Raw genomic sequence first — 10,954 nt, 5'->3', positions numbered from 1 at the left:
GACCTATATGCAGCAGCGAATAATGCAATGATTTCTGCTTCCTCTCTCTCTTGCTGGAAGACCTTCCTGTTCACACACTTTCTTTCTTGATGCTCTTCCACTCAACAAGTTCGTCCTTTTCTGAGTCTATGACCCAGAGATTTTTAAGACTGTGACACAGAGTTTCTAGGAACTCAGGAAATCATAGGTAAACTGAACGGTTAAAAAAAAACCAAAACTTTGCTATTGACAATTCTGTTGGCTAATCCACTGAAGTGAATCCCTTCTGGGCATTGCAGTACATTCAGCAGCATCCATGGCCTAAACACTAGATGCCAGTGGTCTTCCTCCATGCTGTGACCATCGAAAGTGACTTCCAACATTTCCACGTGCTGGGGAATATATTGTAACTGGGCAATGATGTGTTACATTTGTTTATGCTCCAGAATATTTCTTTAACTGTGTAAAGGTGTGTCATTTTTGTTTATGCTGCATTTGTTTAACAAGGATGTGTGTTTCATTACGTAAAGATGAGTTGCGTTTGTTTCACCTTGCCTGCCTGAGCTACCTGATTGGTCTAATAAAGATCTGAACAGCAGTAGCTAGGCAAGAGAGAGGATAGGTGGGCTGCCAGGAAAAGAGAACAAAAAGGAGGGGAAATCTAGATTCAAAAAGGAGGTGAGAGGAGAAGGAGACAGGGAAGCTAGGGGCCAGCCACAGAGTCACCCAGCCACCCAGCCACCCAGTCAGTTAGCCAGCCACAGAGGAAACAGGAAAAGAAAGATATACAGAAAGAAGGAAAGAAAGGTAAAAAAATCATCAGGGCAAAACACAGAGAGAACAAAAAAAATAGAAACCAGGATAATTTAAGTTAGAAAAGCTGGCTAGAAGGAGAACCCAAAGAAAAGCATATAGGCATCCTCCTGAATATTAACCTTCATCAGGCGATGAAAGGAGACAGAGACAGAGACCCACATTGGAGCACCGGACAGAAATCTCAAGGTCCAAATCAGGAGCAGAAGGAGAGAGAGCACGAGCAAGGAACTCAGGACCGCGAGGGGTGCACCCACACACTGAGACAATGGGGATGTTCTATTGGGAACTCACCAAGGCCAGCTGGCCTGGGTCTGAAAAAGCATGGGATAAAACCAGACTAGCTGAACATAGCGGACAATGAGGACTACTGAGAACTCAAGAACAATGGCAATGGGTTTTTGATCCTACTGCACACACTGGCTTTGTGGGAGCCTAGGCAGTTTGGATGCTCAACTTACTAGACCTGGATGGAGGTGGGGGTTCCTTGGACTTCCCACAGGGCAGGGAACCCTGATTGCTCTTTGGGCTGAGGAGAGAGGGGAACTTGATTGGGGGAGGGGGAGGGAAATGGGGAGCGGTGGCGGGGAAGAGACGGAAATCTTTAATAAATAAATAAACAAAAAAAAAGATATCCAAAAAAAAAAAAAAAAGGAAAATCTGGCTAGAAACAGGCCTAAGCTGAGACTGGGCATTTAAGAAGTCTCTGTGTCTTTACTTTGGAGCTGGGTGGTGGCCCTTCAAAAGAGAAAAAAACAGCTACCCATATGTCCCCAGGAGGCAGGCGAAGTCACACCCTGATTGAGAATGAGCTAAAACCTCTATAGTTTCCTGTGGGAACAAGGTTTCAGAACCAGCAATGTCTGGCTGTCACAAAATTGCCCATGGCTTCCCAGAAGGACCAGGCAGCAGTGGAACCCCTACCTGTGTTTTCTGGCAATGGGAAACTGAAAACACAGGATCCCAGCACAAACTACTGCAGGAGCAAGAGACACAGCAGCACCTACTGACACCAGCTGCTACCGTCTCAGAAAGACCCACTGGAGCAACCCTAGGCCCCTTATGGTGCCTCACGCTTTCTCCCTGAATGCTTCTCCTATAATAAAGTCCACTTTTCCTTCTCTTTACAAACCCTACTCCTTCTTCTTAAAATTATGCAATACAAAGTTTCCACACACTTGGGAAAACAGTCCTCAGAGCTGAACTAGAGACATGTACTGACCAATATGTACTCGGAGGTTGCGTGGGCTCGGTGAGTCTACCATCTGTGAGAGTGGCCTTCACAGAATTTCCACTCTGGGAAAGACATGTGGGTCTGTAATCCACACGTCAGTTCAGATGCAAAGCCATTCTGATATAATACCTAGACGAATCCTTTACATGGTTCGTCGTCTTAGCCGTTTTTTAAGCATACAGTCAATAGTATCAAATATATTCGACATCATTGTGCAATCAATGTTTCTCCTTGTAAAACTGAAATTCTCTGGCCATTAAACAACTAACTCCCCAGTTACCTCTCTTCTTAGCCCCTGGCAAAAACAGATTCTTCTATCTAGGAAGTAACCACTTTACAAGTTGTATAAATGGGATCAGGCAGTTTGGGGCTTTGTGTGACTGGCTTATTTCACTCATCATAAAGTCTTAGAAGCTGTCTCTGTGTGCTAGGTACCTGATTCCCTTCCTTTTGATGGTTGGATGGCTTCCCATTGTCCCTCTGCACCACATTCTGATTAGCGTCCCCCTTGCTGATAGGCATTGACTTCCAACTCTAGGCTACTGTGACTACTGCTGCATGAACATGACATTGCTTTCAATTTGTTTCTGTTTGTTTTAAATATAAACCAGAAGTGGGGTCATTGGACGATGTTGAGGAAATGCCACACTGTTCGTAACACTAATGTTTAAATTTTTTGGAAGCTTGGTTTCTTTGACCATCGAATAAAATTTTGTTTGTTTGTTTACAAATGGGACTGAGCGGGATGAACCCTAAGTCACACCGTGGCTTGAATCCTATTGTGCTGATAAGAATCTGTGCTTGAGGACAACACGTTCCCCTTCCTGTCTGAGTGTTCTATACTGTCTGTCCCTCATTGTTCAAAACCCTGTGCAATACAGGCCTCACATGAGTCCGCTCCCTGCCTCAGTGAACTGTTATTGTTTCTAGATCATCAAGAAAGAAAGAAGCGACCCAGCTAGGCAGATCATATCTATAACCCAGCACTTGTGAGGTGCAGCTAAGGGTCAGGAGTTCAAGGCCAGCCTTAGATGTGTCTCCTGGTTTCCAAAAACTGAAAGCAAATGAAAGACAGGAAAGAGGCAGAATGAGTTGTGGGCGTGTTGGTATTCCCCACCTGCAGCTGCACAGCCTGTCGGGTTTCTCAAACCGGGAGTGCCACCCACAGAGGAAAATGCAACCACGCATGCACACAGGGCCTCTGGTGAGGAGAGAGGAAGTGCTGTTTGCCTCGCTTCTGACATACAAGTAACGGGATAGGAGCTGAGCAGCCTGTATTTATCTATTTAGGGACACACACGTATGCTACAACAATTTAAAAATTCCACGAATTTGAAAGAGCAAGGGAGTAGCACATGGGAGAGCTTAGAGGGAGGAAAGGGGAGGGAGAAGGATGTAATTACATTATAATCTCAAAAATTAACCAATCTAAAGAAGGGCACCACCTGTTCAGGTTGATTCTCTCACTGCACCCTTCTGGCATCATGGCCTCATACAACTGTGTCATTCTGAGATGTATCCAAAACATAGGAAGTACATCAAACGGACATCCTGCTCCTGGAAACATGGGAAGAACTACAAGCAGTGGCGGCTCCAAGCCCAAGTTCTAAAGGAAACTTCCCAGCTGAGTCGTGGGTCTCTGGGCTGTTGGTCCTACATGCTCGAACAGACCAGCTTCAATAGCATCGCCCAAGTGCCTAATGGAAACACAGACACTAAAAAGATGGCTCTCTTTACCAGCAGGTGGGCTGAAAAAGTCAGCATGCCCAACCCACTGACTTCTCCACTAAGATCAGAAACACGTGCTGTCCAATTGGGCCCTGCGGTCATTTGCTTCTCTGTTTCGCAGACTGATAACTTGCCTTAGAGGCCCCAACCAACGGGCACACCAGCAGCAGACAGTAAGTTCAGTCTCTGCTAGACATACAGAAGAGATACATGATTTAACAGATTAGCTGTCCCAAGGATGTGGGGAGCTCTTGCTGAACCTCCGAAGGGGCTCCTGCCTGCCACCTATCCCTGGCTGCCCTACAGTGTTCTAGGGGATTTTTCTCCATCAGTCTGAATTTGTTTCCTGAAATTCCCTGATATTCATTCTCCCACACATTCATTTTCAGTGGAGATTATCTTTTTCATTCACTCAAGATTTACCCGGAGCCTACTTCCAAGAGGATCTCAGACAGCTTAAAAAGATAAAGGCATTCATTGTAAGGCGGGCACACAAATTTAAAGCAGGATTTTAAAACTACTCAAAAGTCTTCAGGCAAAATAGATTCCTAGTCTGATGCCTCCCTTTCCCCAACCCCCATCCCCACCACCTGCTGCTTCCCCTGGCCCTCTTCAAGACAGACAGGGGCATCAATGTGCCTCCTCTTACTTCTTGAGAATGAGGTTAAACCCAGGAAGTCAATTCTCAGTCTGGCTCCTTCCTGGCTTCCAGGCTGATGCAAGCTGCCTGGGGTTAGAGCGGACATCTGGTGAATTCTGTCACTCTTAGAATGTCCATTTGCTCCCAGTCCGTGTGAGGAAAAGATGCATAATGGTGAAACTGGGTCACCACACACCCCTCACACTTAAAAGGCGCTTTTGGTGTGTTGCACAAGCTATAAACGCACTTAATGGCCTCCATTAAAGAAAGGTAGTCATTGAAGGTTGACACGCAGACTCTGATGGCAGGACCTGGAGTCCCCATAAAATGTAATTAGGAAATAGCATCACTGAAATGCTGACCAAGACTTTCCTGGGCCCTGTTTTGAGGGAGTGATTTCCTACACAATCCTTTAACTTCTTTTTCTGATTATGAAAGAAGACACACACCGTAGTAAACCATCATTAACTCCCCTCCTGCCCAGGCCTAGGATGGGCTTGAATTCTGGTATAACATGAAGTACCACCCATACAATCTATAGAGCACTCACACACACGAAATCCCACTAAGTCTACAAACTATTAAGAAGAAAAGCTGTCATAATCCCCATTGGAAAGAGAAGCTGGGCGACGTGAAAAGGTTTGTGAAAATGTCCCAGAGCCATCACCAGGGGAGAATACCGGCCCTTGCCTCCTACACCGTGGATAGTTCGGACCAACTGTGTTCCGTCCTGAGGTGTGAGTCGGGGCTGATAGTTAAATGGTAGCACAGGGAGGCAGTAAAGTCTGTACTGCTTGGCAGCCAGCCAGCCCATCCCAACCTCCATTTATGATTAATACCATCCGAACGGACCAATCGCTTTTCAAAGGGTTCCATTGCACTTTGTTTATCCTGTCCAGGGAGGAAGCATGTGTCACAACATGTGTGTGGAAGTCAGATGAGAATTTTCAGTAGTGACTTTTCTCCCAGGTCATCTGACTTAGCAACAAGTGCCTTTAACCCCTGAGCCATCTTGCCAGCCCTCTAGTGACTCTCTGTTCTAGAAACGCATCCTTCCTTTCTTACATTCACTGCTTGTCCACTTTTTCTCTCTTTCCTGTGGTTCACAATTCCTTTCTTTTTAACCACCAAAGGATCACACACCCATATACCCCTATCTGAGATATACTTACAAATCATGGTCTGGAGCCAGGCGGTGGTGGCGCACGCCTTTAATCCCAGCACTTGGGAGGCAGAGGCAGGTGGATCTCTGTGAGTTCGAGACCAGCCTGGTCTACAGAGCTAGTTCCAGGACAGGCTCCAAAGCCACAGAGAAACCCTGTCTCGAAAAACCAAAAAAAAAAAAACAAAAAAAAAAAACTAAAAAACAAATCATGGTCTGGTTGCCCACTGAACGTATTACTAATACTGACAAAGCTTTCTCTATACCCAAAGCCAACACTAAGGCTCTTTCGATCCTTGCAGCAGAGTTAGAGAGGTTAACAAGTAGAAGCCTTTTTATCGAAGCTACGTCCTCATTTCTTCTTTTGCACTTCGAACTACCAGAATGCTAACATAGAGCCTTGCCAGGATGAAGATACGCAATTATATCTCCCTTTGATAGTCTCAGCGTTACTTCAGATACTTGCTCCTGCCTGCAACTTCTACCTGGTATTAGGTTTGTTGTTGCTGTTTAGTGAAAAGTCTGGCTATGGAGGTTAGAAAGGAAGGGAGGGAGATTTGTGAAGAATTATGTGAGGTGTTTTACCATTGTTACTCTCTAGAAAAGAAATCCCACATTTTGACTGGTTACTTTTGCTTGTGTCCTGGGAAAACAGAAGTCTTCTGATCTTAATTTTTACAGAAGGAGCCTAGAAAGTCTATTCCTAAAGGTTTTGGGTCAGGTGTATCGGTATGTACCTGTAATCCTAGCAACCAAGGGACCAAGGCAGAAGGAATGCAAGTTTAAAGCCAGCCTTTATATATAGGCTATTATATATACTACTATTATAAATATAATGAATTCTGGCCAGCCTGGACCACACTATGAGCCTCTGTATCCTCACCCCCACCACACACAAACCACCCCTCCCAAAAAATCTTGTTTTGATTACTAAAATTCATTTCATGTAAAGCAGAATTATCATGGGTTTCCTTAAGAATGCACCCTAAGGCACTCACCAATTTACAATTACTTCCAAAAAACAAAAACAAACAAACAAAAAAATTAAAAATAAAACCAATCCTGTTAGCACCTTTTTGGAAAAGGAAGAAGAAAGCTACGTGTTGCTTCACACCTGTCCTGAAAACTCCTCAAATGTTATGATTCACGACATTTTGGTTTCCCCAATGGAGCCTAGAGCTGGGGATGAAGCTGAGCGGTGAAGCCCTTGTGTGCCTGCACAAAGCCGGGGCCCAGTCCCGGGACAGCTCCTAGCCCAGGCTAGGTATACTAGGAATATGTTTGTAATGTGCAATTGCTATGTTCTTCAGAAAAATCTGCTCTCAACGTTCTGACCCTCGGCATGAGGTCTGTGATTCTGATGGCGAAAGCCTGTGTCCAGCGCAGCTGTGTGCCTGTAGCAGGGTAGAAGGGATACGAACTTCCTGTGTAAAGGGAAGTAAAGGCCGTCAGAAACAGGGAAGCACACCGGGATAATCACACAGATGCAAGACGTCGTTCTGGAAATTCCACGTGGTTTTCAAAAGGAAGAGACAACCTCTCCAGCAAAACATTTTATAGTCACCCATGGGCTCCCACGGTTAAACCTGACATCACCAGAGAATGTCCAGATGTGTGTGATATAGAGCACACAGTCCAGATGTGTGTGATATAGAGCACACAGCATCACCTAGGAAGTGCACTAACTAACACAAGCGGTCTGTCTCAGTTTACAGTCACCAGAGAGAAATGATCAGACAAGACGAGAATGTGAAAACTCTACGTCCCATAGCCTTGTCCCCCAAAAGTCTGTGTCACACACACACACAAACACACACACACACACACACACACACACACAGGTTAAGATGCTGTTCAGCAATATGAAAGCTACAATGACAAATTGCCAAGTGTGATTATATTAATAAGTGGGCTTTGGGGAAATCCTAGTTTTAACTTTAGTAAAGATAAAGGAATTTAGGTGGCAATTGAAATTGAATTTGGGAAGGTGTTTGATGGTAATAGGTAACAGTTCGTAACTTTCTTAGCATGTTCATGCATCTGCCAGTATGGAAAAAGTGCATTTATTTGTTTCTCTATTTATTGCTAGTACTGAAGAGCCAATCCAGGACATCTTCCATGAGAGTTCTCTACAGCTGGGCTACACCCCAATCCCAGAATACCTTTTTTTCTAGAAGAGGCTTTCTGAGGCTCAGTGGTGCCACAGGCCTACAGTGACTTTCAGAGAGCTTAGCTCCCCACATCAAAATATACACAAATACGGGGGGGTGGGGAGGGGTGCCGATAAACATGACAAAGGGGACCTTTTGTTGTTGCCTGAGATTGTGTAGCCCTGGTTAGCCCAGTCTGCAACATGTAGCCCAGGGTGACCTTAGCTCTTAGCAATTCTATCACTTCAGCCCCCCAAGTGCTGGAATTACAGGTTTGGGCCACCACACACAGCTGATAAAATAAGCAATTATTAAGTCCGATGAGTGAATATATTGATATCTATTATACTGTTCTTTCAGCTTTCCACATCAAGTGTTGGAAGACATAGTGGTATGGTAACTAGTCTCCTCTGTCCACAAGAAGAGCTGTGCTTACATTTAATAACAAAGTCAAGTTATAAATGCTTGTTTAAGTTATAAATGTCCAGTTCCTGCAGACAACTCGGAAACCCTCCAAGGACAGTGAGTGGATTGAGGACAAAGTAGAGCCCCTCCTACATTCTTTGAAATCCTTATTCACACATCAAAGATCCTTTCAACAATGGCTAAGAAGTTACTAAATATGTCTAGAGTTTAATGATCTCTAGTTAATATTTTTATAAAATCATACTTTTATGCTGGCCAGCTAGCCAAGCCACTTGGGGAGTCTAGGCCAGGGAGTCTGGTCTCAGGAGAACGGATAAAAAAGACGCAAGAACCAACACTCAGGTTGTCCTGTGGTCTACGCAGAGGTCCACACACACACAGGCGTTAGGTGTTTTAGGTGACTCCAGCAAAGAAACGGGAACACAGATCCCTCAGCTAGGGTGACACTCGCCCCTTCCAGGGTTCAAGTTCATCCTTTAGTGCACTTTAAAGGAGCAGTTACTGCAGCGAACTGCTGACAACCATCAAACATGCTTCGAGGAAGTCAGTTAGCCATGGTCCTACCTGCCTGGCCTCCCATGGGCTCTCTGAACTTAGCCCAAACACCTCTGCCCACTGACGCTCTTAAATGCAAGTCAAGGAACCACAGAGCCTGTGTTCTTCTGAAGACAGTAAGGAACTCCCACAGACTCCAGTCACCTAGGTCCTTAAAGCACTATGTGATAAACCTGCTAGCCTGGAGTGCTGACTCTTCACGGACAGACATAACTTACTCATCCCTTGTCTTTCAGGCTTCACTGGTGTTTGGGTGCTTGGAATACAGGGGTGGGAGAGGCACAGGGTATGTGGTCTGGCTACCCATTAGCTGCTGTTGGGGGATGAAGAGGTTGCAAGGGAAAGAAAGCAGTAGCTCACAGCTGCTGCTGAGTTAGTTCTCTTCCTTTCTGGCCTCTTCTAGGAAGGACAGCTTTTAGACGATAAACTTGACGGATTCGAGATTTCCCAAAGGTGGACAGCAAGAGAAAATGGCCCTATCCTATCCTATTTTTGAGTGTTTGTACTGGGTGGAGAAAGACAGATATGAGATCTGAAAACTCGTTCAAACAACGCTTTACCCCAAACTGAAAACATAGCACACCAAAAATAGAACTTAGAAGGAGTGAGCCACAACACTTAATATATTGAAAATACAAAAGATCATGTTCCTTTATACTTGGGGAAGAAAAGGAACATCTCTGTGGGTCAACTACACCCCCAGAGAACAGCAAGTCTTACCTAGGTACAAGGATGCGTTGTCTTTCTTGACGTTGTCATCTAAATAGGTTGGTCCCAGGGTGTAAATCGGTGTGGAGCCCATGCCAATGAGAACCTGCGCACAAACGAATAAAGCCACATAGACCCAGTGATTATTTCCTCCCGACTCCTTGGGACAGGGAGGAGGCTCCAAGGCGGCCGTGGAGTTGCCATTCTGACAAAGGCCATCGTTGGAGGCCGAAGCGTTCAACTCTTGGATTTGGTAGGGAGGCGAGATGAAGTGAGGTAGGGCGAAGAGCGCAGCCCCGACAGCGATAAGAAGTCCACCCACCGCCAGCCATAGAGGCCTTCTCCCACGGCCACCAAAGTAGCTGACGAATACCACCACGACCAAGTTTCCTATGTCAAAGCAGCTGACCAGCAGCCCGGACTCGGAACTCTTCAGGCTGTAGCGCCTTTCGATGGTAGTGATGACGCTGCTTAGGTACCCAGAGACCATCAAGGCCTGGATGAAGGTCAGGAAACACATGCACACTAGGAAACAGCGAGAATCCGTGAGGACCACATAGAGACACCTTCTCTCCTGGAGTGTAGCCAGAGTAGAAGACACCGACAGAGTTTTGCTGGGGTCCATCCTGTGGTTGCAGTCGATGACTTCGGCTGCAGTCCCTGCCGAAGTGGATGGGGCAGAAGGGCTAGGGACTATCAGGTTCGGTCCTCGATGCCTCTCCTGGTGACCCAAAGGTTCCCTGCAGCCCAAGGCCAGTTCGCCATCTGCGTTCCCAGCACTGAGATTCGGCCGGCAGGAGGCGCTGTGCAGGACTGGTAAACTCTTCGACCTGAAGGTCTCTGACTCGCACTTCTCTTGGACAGCTCCCTCCGCCGCAGGTGCCTCCAGCTGCTCTTGGGCCCGGGACTGCACAGTCCCTTCGTCCATGATTCTTAAAATTTGAACGCTTATCCCATGCAAGGCCTCCGACACTTTTCATCCACCTGCACGAGGGGCCGAAGCCAAGCCCACTCAGTTTTGCCCACCTGAGACCCGGGCTGCGTGTGGCAGAGCCGCTTAACGAAACATCTCAACAGCAGGCAGGTGCCCAGAGCATCCTGACCGGAGGCGCAGCAGGAAGGTTTCGCCACCTCGTGCTGGGTGAGGTAATGATCCGCACGGTCCTGCGAGGAGCCTTGCTCGGCGTCCACCTCCCAGGGATAGCTCGCGGTAGTCGCTTTGCGCGTCCGGTGCTCATCCCCTCCGCCACCGCCTCTCAGAAGGTGGCCAGGAGCAAGAGCGCTCTGTGCCCAGTGTGGTGTCACTTAGCGCGACAGTCCGAACTGCATCCCACTTAGTGCTCCCAGGGGTGTTCGGTGCCCACCGCGGGGATTGTGGTACATTCGGGGGTGAAACTGCCAACCTGCAAAGCACAGAACGGATAGTCAGGGAAGGATGGCTGAAGTTGGGGCTGGTGTCCCAGAGCCCGGGCTGGGGGGAAGCGGGAAGGGGGGAGGGGGCAGGTAGCGCTAGGTAACCCCGTGGTCCCCATAGGGACCGAGGTGCTAGCCACTAGATG

The 10,954-nt window shown here is 46.9% G+C and overlaps 1 protein-coding gene across 2 annotated transcripts in view; it reads right to left on the bottom strand.

The window, feature by feature from the left end:
* The window catches only part of Slco5a1 (solute carrier organic anion transporter family member 5A1), a 124,093-nt gene extending 113,759 nt beyond the window's left edge, over positions 1 to 10,334 (bottom strand). For both annotated transcript variants that reach the window (XM_005361881.3, XM_005361882.3), the window contains exon 1: positions 9,408 to 10,334. In XM_005361881.3, the coding sequence (XP_005361938.1) occupies positions 9,408 to 10,323 (916 nt within the window). In that variant the 5' untranslated portion in view covers positions 10,324 to 10,334. The remainder of the gene's footprint in view (positions 1 to 9,407) is intronic.
* Between the last annotated feature and the right edge of the window lie 620 nt (positions 10,335 to 10,954).

The sequence above is a fragment of the Microtus ochrogaster genome, linkage group LG5 (assembly GCF_000317375.1).
Source record: "Microtus ochrogaster isolate Prairie Vole_2 linkage group LG5, MicOch1.0, whole genome shotgun sequence".
Lineage (NCBI taxonomy): Eukaryota > Metazoa > Chordata > Mammalia > Rodentia > Cricetidae > Microtus > Microtus ochrogaster.
The sequence above is the reverse complement of the archived record's forward strand: the minus strand, read 5'-3'. Positions and strand labels throughout refer to the sequence as shown.